The sequence below is a fragment of the Tiliqua scincoides genome, chromosome 6 (genome assembly GCF_035046505.1).
Source record: "Tiliqua scincoides isolate rTilSci1 chromosome 6, rTilSci1.hap2, whole genome shotgun sequence".
In the NCBI taxonomy this organism is placed as follows: Eukaryota; Metazoa; Chordata; class Lepidosauria; order Squamata; family Scincidae; genus Tiliqua; species Tiliqua scincoides.
Window position 1 is genome coordinate 81,197,610 of NC_089826.1, and position 24,260 is coordinate 81,221,869.

The following is a 24,260-nucleotide window of genomic DNA, read 5'->3' on the forward strand; positions in this document are numbered from 1 at the left end:
CTCATTTGGTAACTGTCTGTAGTAGGAGGTATAGTGGCACTTGAGAAAGGAATCGTGCCCAGACAGGGTATGTCCAGAATGCGGCACCAACAGCTGTTATAATTTATGTAATCGTTGCCGGCTCTTACGCTGCAGGCTGTAATCAATGATGCCACCAGATGATCCATGCAGGGGATTTTGCTGGAACAAAAAGGGCTGTACGCCAGCAGGGAAGTTCAGGTTTCTAGGACAAATTACGGGGCAGAAACCACTTCCAGATGTGTGTTTCTCTCGTATCGGATTTTTTATACCTCTGCATTAGAAAAGGGGATGCTTGTGCCAACTGGTTTTTCTCTATATAGCAACACATTTAATTTAGTAACCCAAAGGAATTGGGATTAGCCCAATCCGATGCATGTGTAAATCTAAGCTGTAAATCTAAGCAAATTCCATGAGGCTTACTACTCAGGAAGAATGTATAGAAGTGCAGCTTTTGCCGTTAGTCAGAGGGCTGTGTTAGAAGGATCCATCTATACATGTAGCTGTATGTATGGGGGGGGGGGAGTTGACAGTTGCAACATGTCGAACACTCAAACCACTCATGCCAATTTCTTAAACAAGAATATGACTTAAAACCTTCAAATTGCACCCATCAAATGAGTAGCTGAATAGTGTAATCCTAGGCATTCCTACTCAGATGTGAGCCCTGTAGAGTTTCAGCCTGTAGAATTTCAGCCTGTATGGAAGAAATAAAGGAAGATCTGCAAAAAGTTTTGAAATAGGTGTGGTGTGTGTAATAGGTGTGAAATAGGTGTGAAATAGGTGTGGTGTGATGATGTACACATCAAAGACTTACTGATGCTGTGTTATGTTATCAGCTCTTTTGGTTCTGGTGGTTTAGATTATGGAGGAGTCAAATAGGAATCTGTCTTGGCTGTGTGGTTTTATCTAGAACAGGCTTTTCACTTTAAAAGAAATGAGATATTTATTTATTTATTTTTACTAACACACTCATCCCACGAGCTGTTTCTTTTAATCTGTTGTTTACATAGTAAGCAGCAGAGTAAATCATAAAATTTTATTTCCTTTTTAAAAAGGGATGAAGCTGTGGCAACACAGATTCGCAAACAATTTAGTTTATCAAGTTCTAGGGATCAGGATTGAAGAACTTCATCCTATCGTTTTACGATCTTTGCTGGTAATGACTGATTAATTACTTTGATTTCGATGCCAACATGGTAAGAGCTAAGAATGTAGAAGGTGAACATGGTGGGGTACACATTTACAATTTTTTTTTTCATTTCCTCTAAAGAACCAAAGCCATGAAGGTCAGAAAGATTGCCCTCCTATGTGCCCTGATCATGATCTCCCAGATGATACCAGCAGACTGTGAAAAACAGAAAGACAGAAAAAGAGACCGGGCAGGTAGCAGAAGGGCTGGGGGGCCAGAGCCTGGATCCGATAACCAGAATGGAAAAGGTCAGAAAACCCGAGGACAGAAAACCTCCCTTAAAGGCAAGTTTATCAGCAAAGAAAAATCTGAGTGCACCTGGGCACTAAGTGAAGCAGAGACTGCAACCTTAAAAATAGATTGCAAAAAAGGGGAAAGTAGCTTCTCCTGCGAATTTACAGGTAATCCTTCCACCTGCCCACAATATGCAGGGAACCAGAAGACCTTCTGGAAGCAGATCACCAAATCTCTCAAGAAGCAGAAGAACATCTGCGAGGATCCACAGGGTATGTTAAAATCTAAAATCTGTAAGAAAGGTCCATCAAGTGCTCACCTGAAACTGGTCCCCACACGCGATTCCGAGCAAGAGAAACCAGGTCACCATGGAAGGCAGGCTACTGTGGACACCGTGACTTCTGTTGCAACAGAACAGCAAACAGGGCTTGCATCTAGTGACTGTGTAGAAGATGTTGATTATGTTGATCAAAAGAAGGTGGCTGAAGAATACTGTTCCGAGCACTGGGTTTCTTTCTGCAATTTCCTCATGTCAATGATACAGGATAAAAGATGCAAATAGATACAAGTAAAACAGGCAAGCAGGTTGACAAAGTTCCTTGAGTTATAACAGGCACAACTTTATCTCAAATAACACAAAGATAAATTATTCTAGGGAGCCCTCTGGTATTTTATGGCTCTGTTCAGCAGTGCCGTCTTGGAGCCTCCTAACACCCAGAGCCGGGCAATGTGGTGATGTGGAAATGTCTCTCCCCCATGTCATTGCGCTGCCCCTGTGCCTGCACCAGACACCTGCCCCACTTCTGGAACAGCAATACTTCAGAGCCATTTGGAACCAAGGGTGAGTGGGTGGGCCCAATCTGTGGCACTTGCTGTGACGAGTGCTGTACGAATACCATCCCCCCAAGCCTGGGAAACACCTGGAGCACCACAGAGGGGGGAGTGCATTGCCCCAGTCTTCCCCCCCCCACATGCCACCAGCCCCTCCAACACCTCCCTGCAGCCTGGCACCTGGGGTCCACAGGCACTCCGGCCACCTGCTTCTTTCACTACAGCTGTTAAGCAACTTGTTTCCCTGGACGTCCCCTTTGAGGAGTGGGTGGAAAGTGGTCCATACACCACCAAAATGGACTACTTACAAATCCATGACCATAACCATGACTCTTGCACCCCCCACTTTTATTTCCATAGCAGTAGCTTGGGGGGGGGGGGAAGATACAGCTCAAGTGCCAAAATTTGACCCCAGGGGCTTGAAATTACTCACCTCTACATGAAAGTAACTATAAAAGGGGAACAAATCAAAGTGAACTCGGAAAGTTCTTGTCAGAGTTTTCTTTGTGTTTTTTTTCTCCCTACTAGATGACTCTGTGCTTTATTCGGGTCGCCAAATGACACATTTAATTTTCTTGCAGAGATACTGTTTTATGGAGGGCACATTACAAATGTTACATTGGAATGTTACAAACTCTGTCAAAATGTACATAACGATGCTTTGTGGGTTATTCCCCCAGTCCATTGCCTATTTTGCTAAGGAGATTATTTCAGTGCTATGCACTTCTGATTACAGAATTAAAAAAATAAAAATAAAGTGATAAATTGTTTGGAAGTTTGTTCTCTATTTGTGCTAAATATTTCTTTCTACATGAGAATTGTGGGTATGGCATGTACCAAGCTACAATGACCTACTCCCAAATGTTTCTTTTTGTCACGTGTAACTAAGAAAGGGGTTTCCAGGGTGGAACTAAACAGGTTTGGCTCAATTGTCGTTGGCTCCTAACAAATTAAATAGAGCAGTGGTTCCCAAATATTTTAGCCCCAGGACCCACTTTTTAAAATGACAGTCTATATCGGAACCCACCTAGTTTCTCCCCCTCCTGAAATATGGATTTTTAAAATCATCTCTTCTTCCCCATTCAGAGCTAGGGCAAACTCAGCAACAGACCCCGGAGGAAGCTCAATAGCTGCCTCCTGTGGTGCTTTAGAGATCTGGTCCCTTCGTGCAGGCTCTCTGCTGTTGCAAAATTGCAAAAAGGTGCATGTTAAGAGCGTTTGTCAATGCTTAGAATCCACCAGTGGCAGGATTCCTTATTTTCACTTTTGAACATATTCCCTAACTGCATGACTTAAGCAGAAACAAATGGATAATGTCCAGACTACAGGGAAGGGTAAATGACAAGCTCACATACTTCCGAAATGTGTGTTTTAATATCAGCTGGTTCAGCTCTCACAAAGTTGCCGCTGTGAGATACAGGAAGCTGGACTAGACGGGCCTATGGCCTGATCCAGTGGGGCTGTTCTTATGTTCTTATGTAGTCAATGGCATCACAAAACTGTCACATCATAAACAGAACAAGCTAAGGGACAACCTTAAGCTCTGCTATAACACACTGCAACCATTTCAGTCCAGGAAAGATATCAGATAGGTCCACTATGTTTATGTTATATGCGGCTCAGCCCGGAGGGAATCTCTCAATTGAAATGATTTTCAGCCTGTGTGCTGTGGCATGTTGTGAAAGGTCCACAGGTGTGCCGCAGGTGTTTGTAGCACAGCAGTTGAAAATAGTTGAAAAACTCTTCTGGTTTCTGCAGCTCTGGTATTCTAGGGCAACTGCCTATAGTAATGAATTGTCTGTCCCTCTTCTTCTGCTGGTAGAGGGAGAGGAACAGACAATTCATTACTACAGACAGTTGTAGTGAAACAGAGCCTCAGAACCCAGAGGAGTCCCCTAGAAACCAGAAGTGTATTACAAGAAGCAAAGACCATAGAGGTCAGTGTGCCTTGAGACGAAAAACACTGAAAATCACTGGTCTACTGCATCATTGACTACCTTCTTAAAAATCCCTCCAGCAGCTTCTTCTTGCCAGACACCACTAAGGTACCAATGATTCTCCAGTAATGTTAACCCTGAAATAATCAGTTTTTGCACATACTTTACTACAGTAAATTACAAAATGAGTCTCTGCTAGTAACAAGACCAGCCACCATTTTCTGGCGCCACCAGAAAAACGGAATTCAAGGGCAGTCATAAAAATCATGGTGATTATGCACAAACCTCGGTGTGATGGTTCCTTTGATACAAAACCACACGTACACAGGCCAAGGGCAGCTCTAAAAATTCCACTGAATTCTGCCCCATCATGCATTCCACACAGATCTGATATGGGAAGTTCCAGGTTAGGGATTTTAAAGAAAACAGGGGCCAGGGCTTAGCGTTCCTTCTGACTTGGAAGACTGATTTCCTCATTCACATGGAGGAGAAGCAGAACCCAATTGGAGTTGTTTTTGGCAGGGCCCACAGTTCACTGCCAAGGTCTGTAGAATCTTAGGACGCAATCCTAACCAACTTTCCAGCACTGACATAGCTGTGACAATGTGGTGCGTGCTGTATCCTGCAGTGGGGAGACAGTCAAGGGGGCCTTCTCAACTTAAGGGCATGTTTATTACCTTACCTTGGGGCTGCATTGCGGCTAGGTCAGTGCTGGAAAGTTGGTTAGGATTGCACCCTTAGATATATAAATAAAATTTATTATAGACTTTATATCTCTGTGACAGATGGAAAGCAATCAAAACAGGCACTTCCTCACTTGCATGTGAGTCTATGGGCCAAATGGCTCTAAGCACATTTTAATGTAAAATTGTGTACAAGCCTAGATCACCCTAGCATGGCCCCCTTAGGATACCCCACTGTCCTGTCATGTCTCATTGTGTCTGTCAAGCCAAATGTTGTGGTCCAGGGTACTCAAAACACATTTGCTGGAAACACTCCTCATTGTTGTATTTGGCAGGATTATCTTGCCTTACAGCAGCAATTTTCAACTGGTGCACCGTGGCACGTTGGTGCTCCATGAATGGTCTGCAGGAGTTTGGAACACAGCAGTTGAAATAGCTGAAAAACTCTTCTGGGTTCTGGAGATCTGTTTCTAGTGCAACAGTCTGAAGTAATAAATTGTCATTATTGTCTGTAGTAATGAATTGTCTGTCTCTCTTCCTCCATCTGCTGAGGAACTGGCTAAGGAGTCAGCGTTGGAAGAGAGAAGAACAGTTCGTTCCTACAGGCAGTAGCCCTTGAAACAGAGCTGCAGAACCTGGAAGAGTCCCCCAGAAGACAGAAGTGACATCACAAGAGGACAAGACAACAGAGAGGTACTATGAGATGAAAACTACAGGTCGTGCCTCTCTATCTGCAGATTTGGGCCCTGCCGTTTTAACTAACTACAGGTTCTGAACCTGCAGGTTTGGCCTGACCTCGACCCTCCTGTCACATCCAGAGGTCTTTCTGAGGCCTGGAGAGGCTGCCTGAGGCCTCCCTGACCCTCAGAATGCCTTCTAAGCCCTCCAGAAGGCAGAAAATAGTCCGCTTTCAGTCAGTTTCCTGTCATGACCAGAGGGTCTGAAGTGGAAAGACCTGCTGATTTAATTATCCATGGGTTTCAGCACCTGCAGGGGATCTGGGAACAGTTGCGGACCTCCATTATGTCTGATGCGGCAAGTGCCCCGGGTGCGAGCCAGTAGGACCCCACGGAAGCCTCTCTGAGGTTTCCCAGAAGCATAGTTTATAGTGTCAGGGAAGCCTCAAGGAGTTTCCCTGACACAGGCTTGGGGTGCGTGAGGCTCCATGAGCCTCAGGTTAGTGGTGGGGGCAGATTTCTGCACGAGGGGGTGGCGACAGCCCAAGGGGTGGCCCATCGCAGACCTTTGCCCCAGGGCATGGGGCTGGAGAGCTCCACCACAGTCTGGGAACAGAACCCCTACGGATGCCAGGGTACAACTGTATTGACAACCATTGCCTTAGAGCAGTGGTTTTCAACCTTCTTTTGTCTCAGGGCACACTGACAAGGTACTAAAATTGAAAGCACACCATCAGTTTTTTGACAATTGACAAGGCACACCATGCTGTAGCTGGGAGGCTCACATCCCCCAATGGCCCTATTAATGTGACCCTCCCTCAAACTCCCGAGGCACACCTGCAGACCATTCGCAGTGTGCCATGGCACAGTGGTTGAAAATGGCTGCCTTAGAGCATCCAAAATGTTTCACATACACTGTCTCATGTTTCTTACAAGATGCTTGTATGGTACATCAATTTTATTACCTCGATATTACAGATGCAGAGAAAGAAGCATAGAAGCTTCTAGACCCCCTACTGAGGTCACGCCGGAGGTGAAATTTGAATTGACCACATCCTGGCTCACAGCTTTCACTCTGAACCACTCAAGCCAGGTACTTCAGTTCTATTGACACTCCCTGAGTGATTCCAGCCACAAACCCTAAGGCTCAAGTGAAAGTCTTTAGACTCTATATACCGCCAAGTCACTCTTGGTGGGCCGCTGTGAGATACAGGAAACTGGACTAGATGGGTCTATGGCCTGATCCAGTGGGGCTGTTCTTATGTTCTTATTCACCTCATCTCCTGCTCCATTCACATTTTGTCATGGAAACCTTTTTTTTGGTTTTGTTTTTAATACATTTCCGTTCCTTTCACTGTCTTGTTCAGTCATTCACTTGCTTGGCACTCAACCAACCACACTCCTATCTTGTAAACCCACTGTGCAAGAACCCACTGGGGATTTAGTACATGAGTCACCAATTCCTCTTTTGAACCGATGCCTCCTTCTCCACGAAGGCCAATGACTGACAGCTGCCTGATATCACCTCACCGGTGTCAGGCCAACCATTGTGGCAGGTGAATGATTCATCCCTGTGCACATTTTATGCATTTCTCTTGATTCATATGGAACGTTTATGTGCTCAGATAACAAAAGTCTCCACCCTGTTCTATGTTCAGCCCCTGCCTATGGGGCCTGAACAAGCTCTTTACTTGTTGCTTGTAAACTTGTAAACAAGCTCTTTACTTGTTGCTTTTCTCCATCTGTTGGCATTTGTGGGTGATTTGTGCAATTGTTTCCTTGCCCCGGCTATCTCCATGTGTGGCAATCCTTTGAATAGGAGGGCATAAATCAGACTCTGGGAAATTCTTCTGAGAGAGTAGGAAGTGCTGTACGCTTTGACTTGCCACACCGTTCCTTCCACTTATCTCTGCTACAAATCACTGGAGATCTCATTCAGGTCATTGATTTCTTATCAGGCATTTAGAGGAACACAAAATTAGCAGGGTTTAGTCAAAGGGCTGAGTTCAGGGTCCATCTGTTGTCATGTATATTGGTAAGCCACAGGATCTACATTAAGGGATACGGGAAGTTGCTGAGAGTCAACCCCAGGGGTGTCAAACTCATTTCATATAGTGGGCCAAATAGCATTCATGGTGCCTGCTGATGGCCGGAAGTGACATCACTGAGCAGGAAATGATGTCATTGAACAAGCCATGACATGATATAAACACTTTGTTCTTGCATAGAAACTCATTTGCTGCAAATAACAGAAGAGAAAATGTGCATATCTTGGTCATAATTTCAAGATATGAGAGAGCCCAATTATCATGCTGGGAGAGCCCAGTTATACCAGGGGCCAGAGAAGTGGCTTCTGGGGGCTGTATCTGGCCCATGGGCCTTGTGTTTGACACCCCCACTCAACCCCTTAAAAATAGCGTGAGGTTGAAAGAGTAGTCCTCCTAACCACCACCACTCCAACCGCCTCCTGAGCATTGTATAGCAGGGTAGACAGGTTGACATAGACCCATGACCATTAAGGGGGACCATTTGGCCAGGTTAACTCTTGAACCTTCAGTATCAGTGGTAATGTTTGCTCCAGGACACCCCAGCAACTTGGCGCTGGTTGTACGTGTGCTCCATCCTCATGATGTTGTCAGAGAATCAGGGCTGGTTTCAGAGGGCCCTCAGTAAACAGTCCTCCACATGCACCCCTTCTATTAGAGTGTGTTCTGATCAAATTCTTCTGCTATCAGCCCACAAAGGCTAGGGCTAAACAAATGGTCCCTGGTTTCAAGAGTCAGCCTTGGTGAGATCCTAGGGCCCTCAACAGCTGCCCAATCCTGATGCTGCCCTTGAAGATAAGACCTTGGCAGCAGAGGGCACTGAGAAGACCTTGCAAGTTCTGGAGCATCAGTTGATTGGACTTCTCTTCTGCCAACACAAAGCTGTTGCCTGGATCAGTTCCAGAGAGGTTATCTCTGGGTTTTGGCAGCTTCCAGGATAGGCCACCATCCTCCCAGGATCCTGTCACCAGGTGTCATTTTGGCCAGGAATGAGATCTGTTCCATGGCCATGGAGTAGATCTCTACTGATAAGTGAGATCAAATGGTTCTGAGGATGTGTGTTTTGGCTTGCTTTGTCTGAGACAAATTTCCTCCTCCAGCCATGATCATTTGGATGGGGTGGTGGTGGTGGAATAAGCCTTATAGTGCCATAAAGGGTGTAGAGAAAAAGTGAGTAGACTTGGAGGAATGATGCAAAAAAAGCATATCTTGTTTTAGCTCTGTTTCATATTCCTGCAATTGCTTTTGGAATGAAGGACAGGTCATTAGGTGTGGCCTTCTGCTTCGGTGAAAATCTTAGAGAGTAGGTATTTGGGTTTGGTATTTGAAGGGTCTCCTCACAAGTCAGAGTCCCTTCAGCTTCTCTCTGCCACTGAAGCCATTATGAAGGTGCATTTGAGGGCAGAAAGAACAGGCTCAGACAAAGCACTTCCAGTTCTTTCCAGTTCTGGTCTGCATGGAAAGAGGCAATGGGGAAACCAAGTTGCTCTTGTTGTCTTTGGCACCAAGCCACTATGGAGAGCAATGGGGTTCTGCTTCTGTGATAATATCTGTCTAAGGATGTCTTCTGGCTCCTCAGGAAAAGTCGCAGGTGGGTTAGAGGAAGCACAGCATTGATGTTATCACAGTTAAGCTAGAAGTCTTGCCTCCTAAAATTCTGGCAGTTTCTCATGCCCGCATACCACCAGAAGGCAAGCAACTCTCCAGCTGTGCCCTCAAATACTCCCATAATTTTGCTAACACCTCACTGCTTGCTGGAAAGTTTTCAACAGCTTGTATATGGGCATCTGGTAGGATGCCATTCTTGAAGTCTGTGATTCTTGCACATGTCAATGTCCCAAGATTCCCGTTTCCCTCCTGAAATCATCAGACAAGTGCACCATTCCTTGTAAAGCTAGAATTTGCGCCCCCGAGCTCTTATGGGGTAACGCGTGTCAAAGATTGTTTATTGTATTAGCTAATAGCCATCACAATAAGATAAAACATGTAAATCCAAAAATACATCAAAGATACAAACAATGATAAAATGAGTCAAAATCAAGCACAAAAGGCACCTACACCCATCATATTAAGGAATCTCCTTTACAATCTACCGCTATTTCCCCCAGGTAGTTGGCACGAATAGTTCTGGCAGCTTTGGCAAACAGCGCCACGCTATAGGTGACCGATGGGTCATAATCGGAAAGTAACCAATACAATTTTGTAAGTGTGTTCTCCCCTTGAAGGGTAGCCAGAATAGGCTCCAAAAATCTTATCCTAGGATTTTTGATAAAGCTGACAATGAAGCAGGTAATGTACAATATCTTCAATCTGTCCTGCTCCGCAAATACAAAGCCTCAAATGTCTGGGAATGGACATATATCTGCCATCTAGAACTGCAGTTGGCATGGTTTGAAAACGCAGTTCAGTGAACGCCTTTCTCAAGGAGGCAAAGATTAGTGAATATAAATATTGCACTCTTGAGTGTCTTGGTTTCAAGAAACAGTACAACTGGGAGAAATTTGAAGATCTTACTATATCTAAAACCTGATCATTATCCAGTTTAAACATCCATTCCCTTAGCATTTGTTTTATTTCAGAAAAGACAGAAATGTCAGTAGAAAGGGCTTTAGATTTTAGGAGCTTTAGATTTTAGGTTTTGCTGCCGCAACCACTTTGTTTTTCAAAGATGCATGTGCCTTCATGCAACCTGAACCCCTCCCAGCAGTGCTTGAAGGGGAAGGGGGGCTGCTGCTGTGATCATCTTCCAACTTCCTGCCACCAAGTTGGAAGAGGATCCCCGCACACAGTGGAACAGCAGCTTGGAGAGGGCAGCAGATGGGCAGGACGAGGGCTTGTCTATTTGCACCATCAGTGTCCAACGGTGCACATCACCATTTCAGGTCACCCCCCTGCAAAGGAGGTAAAAATCCGCTGGATGGTGTGTGTTGCTTGGTATTCCCATTTGGCTGGTGAGAGAGATTGCCTGCATTTGCAAGCTGCATGAAAGGCTTAAAAATTAAATGGTAACAACAAATTAAATGATAATGACAGGAAGCTGAAAGGCTGCCAACAGGGGAAATCCCTATTTATTTCCTTAAAACACATCTACCCCACCTTCCCTCATTTCAGGCTTTCCAGGGCAGCTTCCCATCCATCCAGAATGAAAGACAATGCACAGGGTGCTCTCGTGGCTTTTTTCTGACATTTCAGAAAGAGAAATGTCATCTTTCTGCCCACAAATCAAAGCTACAGCCTCTGCTTCATCTCCTGCATATGCATTTTCCACCTTGACGAGACTCCAAGACACTTAAGCGGTCATTGTCTTGCCTGGCCTGTTTGGCATCTGATGAGAAACAGCCCCCGCACAGACATGTCACTGGCCAAGGTGGAGGTGCAGGATCAAGGCGTACCAAAAGTTCTGAAGCAGGAGGTACTGGTGTGACTCTCTTTGGCTCTATAAAATGTTTGCTGAAAAGCTGGTATCAGCAGTTTGGATGGTGGCGTCACCATTATAGAGAGCTTAGGACCTGGCCTTATATACATTATGTCAACATAGCTTTTTAAAAAAGAGAGAGAGAATGAACACACACACACACACACACACACACACACACACACACACACACACACACACACACACACCCCTCTCACTTTCAATAAGAATAGTGCATGGTGGTGGGTGATAAGTGAGATCCGTGGTATATCCAGGGAAAATGGCACCCATGGAAAGCACTGAAATTGCACCCCTGTCCAAACAGTGAAGGGGAGATCAGTGGTTGGAAAGCCAACCCCTTTCATCCCTCTAAGTCAGGGGTCTCCAAACCCTGGCCTGGGGGCCAGACGCAGCCCACAGAGAGCCTCTATCCAGCCCGCGGTCAGCCTCTGATCCCCTGAGAGCCTCTGGCCCAGTTGACCAAACACAACCAGAGTGCTTTTGGGGTGGGGGAATGGGGGTCCATTTAAGTGTGTGCTTCATTTCTTGGGCTGTGTTCGTGCTTGGAGAAGTCCTGGACATTTGAGCACATTTATTTATTCATTCATCTAAATTCCATCTCTAATGCATTTATTTAAATTTTATATTTAATTTTTTCCCGGCCCTTGCCACTGCACCAGGTACTTGATGTGGCCCTTTGGCTGAAAAGTTTAGAGACCCCTACTCTAAGTGAAGTTATTAAGAGGCTTCACAGAGAACGGGAGAACATGGGGTGGGAAGTCAACCCTGTCCATCCCACCAGGTGAATTTATTCAGCAGGCTATACAGAGAAGGGGAGATTGTGGGGTGGGAAGCCAGCCTTGTCCCACCAAGTGCATTTCTCTGCTCAGTAATTTTTTTTAATTTTTAAAAGATTTTCTTGGTTGAGGTCAGCTTCTGGCTACTATTTAGATCAGGATCTCTACATCAGCACCTTGGACAGTACTGCAAAAAATGATTTCCTGTCCTACTAACATTGCCTCTGTTTCAGGTCTATGGAAATACCTGGAATTTTTTTCTCCGGGCATGTACCTCTTTTTGGATGTCCCCTGTAACTGGTGCAAAAACACACCATTGGCAGTGTTTTGGAAATGAACCATTGGTAGAATATGGGTAAGTCAGTGTCTGGTGCCCCCTTCAAATGGCATCCAGAGCAGATGTTCCCACTTGCCACACCCTAGATACTGAGTGGGGTAGGAATTCTGATGGATGCAAAGACCTAAGGTTTTCCTGGCCATTATTTGGGTTGTTTCAAGTTTCACCCTCTGGGGTGCTATTTTGGAAGGAAAAGGGGCAGGGAACACCTTACACATTTTCAGTAAGATGAGATTTGGCCCTAAGTATATGCAACTGTTGTTCACATTCATCCAGTGTCAACCTTTCTTCTCTCACTTCTTTCCACTCTGATAACATTATTATTATTATTATTATTATTATTATTATTATTATTATTATTATTATTATTATTATTATTATTATTATTATTAACAACAGTATTTATATACCGCTTTTCAACAGAAAGTTCACAATAATAATTATCATCTAGGTGCCAAGCTAATGGAACAGGAAGACACCAAAAAAGAAGAAAAATATGGGAACTTATATCTTGTGCCTATATAGAACAGTGTTCTATCTCTCATGTCCTCTGCCATAGAATACTCCAGAGCAGTGGTTCTCACACATTTAGCACCGGGACCCAATTTTTAGAATGAGAATCTGTCAGGACCCACCAGAAGTGATGTCATGACTGGAAGTGACATCATCAAGCAGGAAAAATTTTTTACAATCCTAGGCTGCAATCCTACCCACGCTTACCCAGTAATCAGTCCCATTGACTATCATTGTTAAAAGCATATACAGAGTAGCCTGTTAAAAGTATAGTACTGTAACACTTTCCCAAATGCAGTTACATATCATGGTGGCATAAAGTCTAATATATTAAAAATGAAATATTGTAATGAGTGGAGACCCACCTGAAATTGGTTCGCAACCCACCTAGTGGGTCCTGGCCCACAGTTTGAGAAACACTGCACCAGAGTAGATCACTCTGAAGCTCCGCTGTGGAAAACAAATGTCTTGATCTTATGCAAAGACTAGTTTTGATTGTGCTTGAATGGCACTGGTCAAAAGGTAAGGTGATGTGTGAACTTTCCCTGTACAGAGAGTCCGTAGGGCTAATGCCACCTCATTAGATTTGACTTAACACAGCCTTTGATCACACAATAACTCACTATAACTGATAAATATACATGATAATCTGGAATATATCTTTTTAATATATTATGCTCCTGGAATTATGCTCCTATAAATCCAGGAAGCAGACACATCAGTTGGACTTTGCTTTTACCGTACATAGTTTATAGCTTATATTGTTGTTCTGTATATAGTTTTATTGATGTTTTCATTGACTTACATTGTGTACATTAGCCAAGCTGAAAAAAAATCCTGCAGTAAAGGTCAGGTTATAAATGTAAGAAATAAATACTCATTCACAATACCCCAATAACTGGGGCTGGGGTGGAGTGAATTACAATGGAATGTTCCCTTATCACTAAAAGGATCCATGGGGTGGGAAATTTAGATTGGATAAATGCATATCACGGTTCTGTGAGATCAATCCCTACCAACGCTGTTTTACTAATGAAAGAGGAATCCCCCTCACCACTGAAAGGATGATGGATGACAAATTGAGCTGGAAGGACTCTGCATCTACATCTTCAATAGTTGTATCTACTGTGCCTCTATTCTGTTTGTTCCTTTGGACTCCATGCTGAAGAGAAACAAACACCAGGCAACTGGGGTCCCCCACATACCCCCTGATGAACATCTCACCCCACAAGCCCCGGCATGTAACTTGCATCTGACTGGACCCGGTAGAGCAGCAGTTTTCTACAGGTGTGCCACAGTCATGAAAGGTCCACAGGTGTGCCTTGGGAGTTTGGAGAACAGCAATTGAAAACAGCAGAAAAACTCTTCTGGGTTCTATGGCTCTGTTTCTAGGGCAACTGTCTGTTGTAACGAATTACCTGCCCCTCTTCCTCCACCAACTACACATAGTTGCCCTAGAAAGAGGGCCACAGAACCCAAAGAATCTCCCAGAAGCTGGAAGTGACATCACAAAAGGCGAAGACCATAGAAGTCAGTGTGTTGTGAGAAGGAAAATGTTGAAAATCACTGCTCTAGAGCAGTGTTTCTCAACCTGTGAGACAGGACCCACTAGGTGGGTTGTAAGCCAATTTCAGGTGGGTCCCCATTCATTTCAGTATTTTATTTTTAATATATTAGTCTTGATGCCACCATGGTATGTGACTAAATCTGGAGAAATGTTGCAGACCTGTACTTTTAACAAGCTGCTATGTATATTCTTTTAACAATGATAGTAAATGGAACTTACTCCTAGGTAAGTGTGGGTAGGATTGCAGCCTAGGATTGTTAAAAATTTTCCTGCTTGATGATGTCACTTTCAGTCATGACATCACTTCTGGTGGGTCCTCACAGATTCTCATTCTAAAAATGGACCCCGGTGCTAAATGTGTGAGAACCACTGCTTTAGGGATTAGGGAGCCTTAGAAACAGAGCCACAAAACCCAGAAGAGTTTTTCTGTGATTTTCAACTGCTTGAATTTTCAACCCCAGCAACACACCAGCACACAGCCTGAGCACACCAGCTGAAAATCCCTGGGCTTGATTGTGTCCCATATTTGTGTCCCAAATGTTGCATCCAGAACTGAACAGGGGGAAAATCAAGAAATTCTTAACAACTGAACTCCTACAATATCAAAGAACTGGTTTTTCTATCATAGTTGCTGGTGTGGCACATTGGCTAAAACTTACTAAGGTCAGGGCTACACAGGCAGGAGACTCAGGCTGGAGAATCCTTAAAAAGGCAGCATGCCTCTGAACAACAGGGTATGTCTGAATGTATTGGGGCAAAGAAAGAGAGTGGCTGTTATCCTCTTGCCTCCTTTGTGAGCTGATAGAAGCCTAGATGGCTCTGTGAACTGAGCCGTCATGACAACTCCTATATTCTGACATGGGGTTCAGAAAAACCCACGAGATGGCAAAACCACCCGCTGTTTTCTTGCTTTTTACCTCTTGATAAATGGTCCTTTTAACCACTACTGCCTGAGCAATATCAATGAAAATATTTTTAGAGGGAGGCATTTCTTCTCTGGCATGGCTTAAGAATATGCATCAACTCTGTTAACGGAATGTCATTATACTCTGTCCGGAAATCTTGACAGTACACCTCGTCTCTCCAACTTGCAGTCCGATCATGTAATGTGACGACTTTTAATTATATTAAGCAGGTCTACTTTCAGACATGCTTTGGCATGATCAAAGTTAAACAAGGAAAACTTCCTGGAATTTTTTTTTTTTTTGAAAGCACAGATATATGGAATAGATAAAAGGATGGTGGGTTTGGTATGTATTGTGAAACATGTTGATGGAAAGAAAATAATTAGGATCTGAGTCCTGATTGCAATACAAAAATCAAGACTCAATAGAAAGTGTTAAAAGTTTATTCTTTTCAATTGTAACCCTATTACAAGCCACCTTTTAAAAGTCTTGGAGATAAAGTTTAACCCCCTCTGCCACAGTCTTGCAAATCCAACCACCACTCCCAAAACCACAAATTTATACGCTGGTGTCAACAAGTTACCCAAATGATGACTGTATGTCATTTCCGCATTCTTATTACGGAGGCTTTTGGCTACTACATGCCTCTTGATTCACCGTGGGTCCCTGTGTCTCCAAGAGGACCCATAACCTTCCTTGACTAAGCTCCTCATTATCCTTTGGACCCCTACAGACCCTTCATATGGATGTGACTCATAGCTATATCTGTAAACCACATTTCATCGGGTCATCCTGACCCTAGACATGTTATTACATCTCAGAGATTATGATTTCACAACTCTGTTGGCCATCATTTCACTTATTTTTCTCAAATTAGAAACAAGAGGATTAACTAATCAGGACCTCATCTTAAAGTCAGTTAGGGCGCAATCCTAACCCCTTGTGTCAGTGCTTTCCAGCACTGGCATAGCAGTGCCAATGGGACGTGTGCTGCATCCTGCAGTTGGGTGTCACTCACAGAGGCCTCCTCAAAATAAGGGAATTGTTCCCTTACCTAGGAGCTGCATTGCCCTTATGTCAGTGCTGGAAAGCACTGACATAAGGGGTTAGGATTGCACCCTTAGTGACTTACTATGGATATCTGCCATATACAAGTACATAGATGTGACTCAAAGTTACACCTCTAAACCACCTTCCATTGGGCCATCCGGACCCTAGACATGATATTACAAGTGCAAAACAACTCTTGGAGATTATAATTTCACAAATCTGTTGGCCCTTATTTCACATTTTTTTCAACTTAAAAGACAAGAGAATTAACTATTCAGGACCTCATCTTAAAGTCAGTTAGGGTGCAATTCTAATCTTGTGTAAATCCTAACCTCTAAGGAGACACATTGGGGCTGCAGTGGCTTACCCAGGGGTATGGGGAACAGTTTCCCCTTACCTATGGCTGAGCCACTTTGGAGCCCTATCTTGCACTGGATACAGCGCAGGCCTCCTGGACTGCCTGTTCCAGCACAAGCTAGGATTGTGCTGTTAGTGACTTACTATGGATACTTGCCATATACAGGTAGCTAATACAGGTAACTCAGTATATCCCTAATATTATTGTGTTTGAAAGGTGTTTTGTAATTTTTGTGGGTTGCAAAGAGAAGCATTTGGCAGTATGTAAAACTCTTAAGCTGCAATCCTAACCACACTTTCCTGAGAGTGCATGTTGGCAACCTTCCGTCTCGAAAGACTCTGGTATCGTGCTCTGAATGGTGATTCTGGAACAGCGTCTAGAGTGGCTGAAAAGGCTGATTCGGGAGTGACAGTCCTTTCCACACTGGGAGCAAGTGCAGTCTGTCCCTAGTCTGTCTCCCTGACTATGGGCCTTCCTTCTTTGCCTCTTTGCCACAGACTGTTGGCCAAGTGTCTCTTCAAACTGGGAAAGGCCATGCTGCACAGCCTGCCTCCAAGCGGGCCGCTCAGAGGCCAGGGTTTCCCACTTGTTGAGGTCCACTCCTAAGGCCTTCAGATCCCTCTTGCAGATGTCCTTGTATCGTAGCTGTGGTCTACCTGTAGGGCGCTTTCCTTGCACGAGTTCTCCATAGAGGAGATCCTTTGGGATCCGGCCATCATCCATTCTCACAACATGACCGAGCCAACGCAGGCGTCTCTGTTTCAGCAGTGAGTACATGCTAGCAATTCCAGCACGTTCCAGGACTGTGTTGTTTGGAACTTTGTCCTACCAGGTGATGCTGAGGATGCATTGGAGGCAGCGCATGTGGAAAGCGCTCAGTTTCCTCTCCTGTTGTGAGCGAAGAGTCCATGACTCGCTGCAGTACAGAAGTGTACTCAGGACACAAGCTCTGTAGACCTGGATCTTGGTATGTTCCGTCAGCTTCTTGTTGGACCAGACTCTCTTTATGAGTCTGGAAAACGTGGTAGCTGCTTTACCGATGCGCTTGTTTAGCTCGGTATCGAGAGAAAGAGTTACTTTCTCAAAATTACTTTTTTGATTTCAATGATTGAAATCATTTTGAATGATTTGAATGATTTCAATGATTGAAATCATTTTGATTTTTTTATTTTTTTATTTCAAGTAATCAAAGCTTACTTGAAATTCCTGAGAGTAAGACCCATTGAACAAAATAGGACTTACTTCTGAGTAGACCTGGTTAGGATTGTGCCCTTAGTGAGGAAAGAGGATTACTAATTGTGTACACAGCTTTGTAGTAGCACCAAAAATAGGTGTGTTACATCTTTGGGAAGCCTCATTGTTGCATCTTTGTTGAGGAAATTCTGGGACTTGGTTGTACTGGGAAGTAAAGTCTTCTTCATGATGAGAAGCAAACATAGAATTGAGCAGTTAAGAGCAAGGTGATCTTGTTTTGTTACTTTTGGAAAAACATTGCCATAAATATAGTTTGAATAATATGGTGAACCCTCAATTTAACAGTGTTTTGGAAAAGTTTGGTAGAGAGTAGAGTGGTGGACTAGAGTGCCCCACTCTAGCAGGAAAAGAAAGGACTGTGCCCTTCTGGGTAAGGGAGCATTTGGCCCAGCAAGGCACCCCAGAAGGGGAATCAAGGCTTTGCTGCGCTGCCTTAGGTGCAGGGGTGGAGGATTTGAATGACCTCAAAAAGAGTATATGGCCTAACTTGGTGGTTCTCAAACTGTGGGTCACAACCTGTGTTTTGGTAGGCTGCTGGGCTGTCATGACATGCAAGCCACAAAGCATTCTGGGCCTTGTCACACCCCAGAATGCCTTATGGCTTCTGGGTAGTGCTGGTGCATGACCCACATCATTGGCCGCGTCATGCCCCAGAATGCCTTGCATTTTGAGTTGTGACCGGTAAGCCACAAAGCATTCTGGGGCGGGGCATGACTGCCGCAGCTGACGAACAGGGTTGCAGTGGTAAAAGTGTATAACCCGTTGGCTTAACTCGATTTGTAATCTATTTCACTGTTTTTTTTATTGTAATGCTTAAAAGTGCATGGTTTTTCCAAGGTTAAGAAAAAAAAGCCAGATGTCTACATCAGAATAACATAACAGCATCTCTATACTGGAACAGTTTAAATGGTTTCCCTGCTTGAAAAAAGAAAACCATCAACTTGTTTACAGTGAGATTTTGCACCTTGGAAACCTTCCTTCATATGTGGTCCCAGCTCACTGTAACTTCAAAGAGCACAGGTGCTTGGCCAAGAAAGGCCCTCTTCATTTTGTTCTGCGGAGTTTGTACTTGGAAAACTATCAAAGTCCTGAACGGGTTTGTAAACCTTTGTCTAAGGGCCAGTTCATAAGCAATTTAACTATAAAAAAAACTGGTAATAAAAATAATAATCAATAAAGAGAAAAGAACAAAATCTTGAAATCCATAAAAGCAAGTGTATTGTTTTGATAGTACAAAACTATCTGAAAGAAAAGCAAGTTCTAAAATATTGGCAATATGTCATTTTTGCCCTTTCTCCAATCCTGGTAAACTTGCTGAGAGTCCCATCTTGCTTTTATTGAGCTAAGAAGAGCAAGAGAAGAGGAAAAGAGGGAAGGAGTGACATTCCCATTTACAAAACAGAGGAATGTGAGTGAGCGCATGTCTCTACTATCCAAACACATATGCAAAATGCAACCCAATGTACAACACGGACTATGTTCCTGCACAATTTGCATGATCCTTCTCAAAAACTGAAGGGTTGACGGTGCACTCTTATACAATGCAGGTTGTGCTGCATGTAACCTTGTATGTTGTGTCCACCCCCAGGGGACCCAGTCTGGTCAGGGTGTGAATCAACCCAACTCTTCATAATTCTCAGTGTCAACAGTGGAGAAGAGTCCTGCTCTGATGGCAATAACCACAGAGGACCTCTGCTACAGCTGGGAAACGTAAGTCTCAGTGATACCCAAATCCATGGATGCTTGAATACATAGGAAGCCAGGGTTGTGGTACCACAATGACCTACCTGAAGGCCTCAGAACACCTCTTGGATGCAACCAGAAGCAACTTCTGGTCATGACTGGGAGGTCCTCTGCAGGACTTGGCATCTGCAGTGACTCAAATCCACAGATGCTTAGCCCACAAATAAGGAGGGCCCACTGCAGTTTGTCCTGTATATATTACTGTATATACATAAACGCCATTCTGCATTATGCGAAACCAACGAAGATGTAAACAGCACAAGGGACCCCATGTTTTCACTGCGTGGTATATGGGCACAGTTTGCAGGTGGAATGGTCAGGATTGCTGGCACACTGAAGCAGCTGAACTGGCCTGTTAGAAAACAATGAGAAAATATGTAAACAATTCCAGTTACATTTAGCGGCAGGTGTAGGTCAAACATACTGGCAAAAATCTTAGGCACATGTAAACAAATAAAGCAGTCCCCATATCCACAGGTCCTTTATTTGTGATTTCAGTTATCCACGATTCACAAATTCCCCCACTGTGCTCCATTGCTCCCCCGTTGTGCTCATGACTCATCTTCTGCTGTCCCCATTTGCAGCCCTCCTGCACTGTCTCCTGTGCTGTCTGCTGTCCATCTTGGATGGCAGCCCTCCAGCCCACTTCCTGTCTGTCTTCGGTGGCAGCCATCCAACTCACTTCCTGGTAGCAGCTGGAGGGCTGCCAGCAAAGATGACCAGGAAGCATGATGGAGGAACTGGGATGGAGGGATGCCCAAAAAAGTGGGCAGCAGACTGCACAGGAGATAGCACAGGAGGGCTGCAAATGGGGAAGACTTGCAGCAACTTGGTTCATGGAGTTCACTGCTATCTGCAGCTTTGGATATCCACGGTGGCTATGGGAATGTATCCCCCATGGGTACAGGACAGCAATGACTGCAATTGCTTATGAATTTAAAATATTAATTCTCTGTCCTCTTTCACAAACTCAGTGGCCTTTCCAATGGTTTATATGCATACAAAGAACAGTACAATAAAGTTATGATCCTGGCCATGCTTACTAGGAAGTACGCTCACCTGAACTTTGTATTCATACCCTAGATCGGTCTGCATCTCCACCAAAATCATTTGTACCCAGTGGTAGTTTTCAGCTTACCCCGGGGACTTGAAAGGTTGCATAAATATTGCTTAAGGCACTTTCCATTTTGCAAATTAAGCAGTTACATCCTTGCCGTCTCTATATCCTTAATTGCAAGAGTCTATGCCTGGAAATGATTCAGAAGAGAATAGGCTGGGAGCCAAACAGTGGCTTTGGCATCTGTGAGGGGCTTGCACTAGACCAGTGAAATTTTTGATTTGTCTTATTTGAGCAGGTCACTGCTCTATAGCAAATTGATTTTGAACATCTCGGTTTAAAAAATAATCTATCATTTGGTGAGGGACTGCAGTTTGAGGAATACAAATCTAAAACCGCCGTGGAACTGTTCATGGTCCTTGAAATCTTGGCCTTCGAATCAAAGGCACCCCATCAAATTAGTCTTACTATCATAAAATCTATATAAGGACACTATGTTCAGCTCAATCCTATATATATATATTTACTCAGAAGTAACTCTCAGTGTGTTCAGTGGGGCTTACTCTCAGGTAAGTGTGTTTAAGACTGTAGCCTCAACTGTCTTTGAAATCTTATAGATCATAAAGGAAGACAATATTCTGATTATTTCAGTGATTCATGATTAAACTAGTCATGATGGTGGCAGACACACATTTTTTTTTTATATATGCCTGCCCTGTTTACATTTAAAGTGGGGAGATGAGGGGGTGTCAATACAAAAAGCACAGGGGTGTGAAGTGCTGAAACCTCCCTCTTTTCTATTTTACTGCCCAAGGCTGTTTTCTCAATGGTTCTTTCCCTCTTCCTATATCAATTCTAGCATTAGGGCCAAGCGAAGAGAGCAGGACTTCCTGTTGCAGTCAGCTGTGGGATTTGCATCACCCAGGGATTGTGTCACCCAGTGTGGGAGGCCAGTGAGTCACCCCCATGACGGACCCATTCAGTGGGCAGGGTAATGGCCCAGGGGGTGGCTGAGGAGATGCACCATCGCCCCACCCTGTCGGTTTTTTAACTCTAGCTTTTGACAGAATAGAGATATCTCTGTGTGGCTTATTTCACTGCATTCTGCATGAAATCACGCAACAAATGATTTAGCAAGATGGTATTATTTGAAAATACCAAGATTTTAAAAATTTTGGTGAGTAGTGGTGCCACCCCAATGTGCATGTCACTTGGCCTCACTCCCTTAGCAATGCCATTAGCAAGGGAGTAGGTAGTTCAGTTCTTATAGTCAGCCCCATCCTCTGGCTATTAAAGAAAGACACCCATCTTCCGTTTTATATGTGGATTCCCACCCACAGAAATGATGGTGGCATTTAGTGGGAAGGGCCGTGGTTCCGTGTTGTTGCCTTATTTTTGTACTTTTTTTGGTATTTAAGGTCATTTAAACTGAGATTCCAGTCTCCACGGATTTTGGTGTCCATGGGAAGTTCCAGAATGGAACCCCTGTGGATACCGAGGTCCCACTGTACTGATCTATACGGACCCATGGATTGATTCGGTATAAGGCAGTTTCCCATGATCTGTTTAATCAAGTTGACAACTGGTTGAACACAACACTACAGCAGTTTAATAACTACTGCCAAGTCCTCACTTAAAGTTGCCAGTAGGTTCTTGGAAACGGCAGCTTTATGCGAAATGACTTATAATGAAACCAATTTTACTGTTGGCTAACATGTAAAACAAGATTACATTCCTACAGCATATTTATGGTTACAAACAGATCAACAAACTTCTAAGTAAAGATCCAAAACACGCAGACATGGGGAGAATTTGCAAACTCCGCACAGATAGTGGCTCCGGCCAGGAATCTAATTTTTTCTTTTTCTCATCAACTTTATAACAAAATGGCTTCAAATGAAATGACTTTAAGTGAGGACTTGCTGCATTGACTAGGAAAAAGAAGATAGTCAATTACCTGTAATTCTCTTCACAAGAGACACTTATTTTTCGACTTGTTAGGATATTTTTTAGAGTTGTTATGGAAGGTCCTGTGCAAGATTCTCTGAAAATCAAAGCAAGAGCATTTCCGTTCCACGCATAACGTTTTTAAAATTTCATTGGCACTGTAATATCCACAACTAAACCTTTACAGGTACTTTAAAAAAACATTTCAAGAAGGAAAAATCACATCTGTCTTCTGTGACTGATGCACTGAAGTTTGCTTTCAGTTACTAGACAAAGTGACATACAAAATCAGACTCCCCTGCAAATATTCAGAAGTGCCCAGAGTAACTCCTTAGTAATCTTGTTCCTCTAGCATAGCGAAGAGTTCTTAAGTGGTGCAATTTCAGAAATGGAAAGAAAAGGGAAAGCTTCAGGCTAACTCCAAATGCTACAACATGCTGGGAGGATGGGGAGGGGGTCATGGATGTCCAAGCTGCCTTGGGTGCCCTTTGGGGAGAAAGGCGGAGTATAAATCAAATAAACAAATCAAATAAATAAGGCACCAGCATTTCTCCTCCCCTTGTAAATTGCAAAGTTAGCAGAGATGAAAAGCTTACCACTTCCCTGCTGCTTTATTTTAACCCAATAGTACAATGAAACTAATTTTGCAGCCCAATCCTACTGGGCTGCTCTGCTGGTGATATAAGTGTACCACCTACTCTGATTGCCTTATAATAGTTTTAAACACCACTGGGCGTACAGGCACATGCTGGAAGAGTGCCGGCTGGAAGGATGTAGCCATCCTGTGTGCACCAGCAGTTCCCCCTGGATCCACTGAGGCAGGTAGGTTGATGGAGAAGGTGGAATAGGGTGGAGGAGGGTAGAGTAAGGTGGCGACAGGTGCAGGGGAAGGGCGAGAGGTGAAAAGTGCAGGGGATGGGCAGATCAGGTCTGGAAGGGAGCAGCAAAGTTACTAAGCACCGGAAACCAAAAAGTTCCCTGACAGCACAATCTTATTCATGTCTACTCAGAAGTAAATCCCATTATAGTCAATGGGGCTGACTCCAAGCTAAGCGTAGGTAGAATTGTAGTCAGACTGTTTCAAAATGGCTTGAAAGCAGTGGCAGGAGTGGAACTGTACAAATTAATTGAACTAACACAATTCTGGGATGGAAATGTAAAATGCGACAGTTGCTGAAATGGATTTACTGTTGTGAATATTTAGAGCAGCAATTTTTCAACCACTGTGTGTGGCACACTGGTGTGCCTCAACAGCCCATAGGTGTGCCGCAGAAGTTTGGGGTTCCATCATTTATTAATAGGGTGATTGGGAAGGGTGTGAGTCCCCACTGGCAGTGCTGTGTCAAAAAAAAACTGATGGTGTGCCTTGACCATTTTAAACCCTTGTCAGTGCGCCCTGAGATGAAAATGGTTGAAAAGAGGTGATTTAGAGTAACCTTTTCACTTGGTAGTGCATATTTTTATTTTTACAATAAAAAAATGAAACTTCGCTTGACTCAGAAGATGCCGTTGAAATTTCCTTTTATTGAATTGCAATGCAATGTTTATTTTAAGCATTGCCCTTTTAAATCTGTGTTTTTATCTTAATTAGAGTTGCTCTGGAACTACTATGATCTCATGCCTAGCCCAGTCTTACAAAAGTATTTTAAGCCCCACAGTTTTCAACAGATGCCTCTGTTTAAATCTCCCTTGTGTAAATC

The 24,260-nt window shown here is 43.8% G+C and overlaps 2 protein-coding genes across 2 annotated transcripts in view; one reads left to right on the forward strand and one right to left on the reverse strand.

Moving 5' to 3' along the window:
• Positions 1-1,301: 1,301 nt before the first annotated feature.
• FGFBP1 (fibroblast growth factor binding protein 1) lies at positions 1,302-2,006 on the forward strand. The gene has a single exon (XM_066632994.1). It carries the CDS (start codon positions 1,302-1,304, stop codon positions 2,004-2,006), a length of 705 nt encoding a protein of 234 aa, XP_066489091.1.
• Positions 2,007-19,832: 17,826 nt separating this feature from the next.
• Positions 19,833-24,260, reverse strand: part of LOC136656091 (ADP-ribosyl cyclase/cyclic ADP-ribose hydrolase 1-like) — a 34,439-nt gene continuing 30,011 nt past the window's right edge. The window contains exons 7-8 of the mRNA XM_066632931.1: positions 22,571-22,657; positions 19,833-19,908 (exon numbers count right to left, since the gene is read on the reverse strand). Of these exons, the coding sequence (XP_066489028.1) occupies positions 19,833-19,908; positions 22,571-22,657 (163 nt within the window). The remainder of the gene's footprint in view (positions 19,909-22,570; positions 22,658-24,260) is intronic.

Bases quoted from the DNA above. Each gene is read 5' to 3' on its own strand.
- FGFBP1 (XM_066632994.1), top strand. From the start codon at position 1,302: ATGAAGGTCAGAAAGATTGCCCTCCTATGTGCCCTGATCATGATCTCC.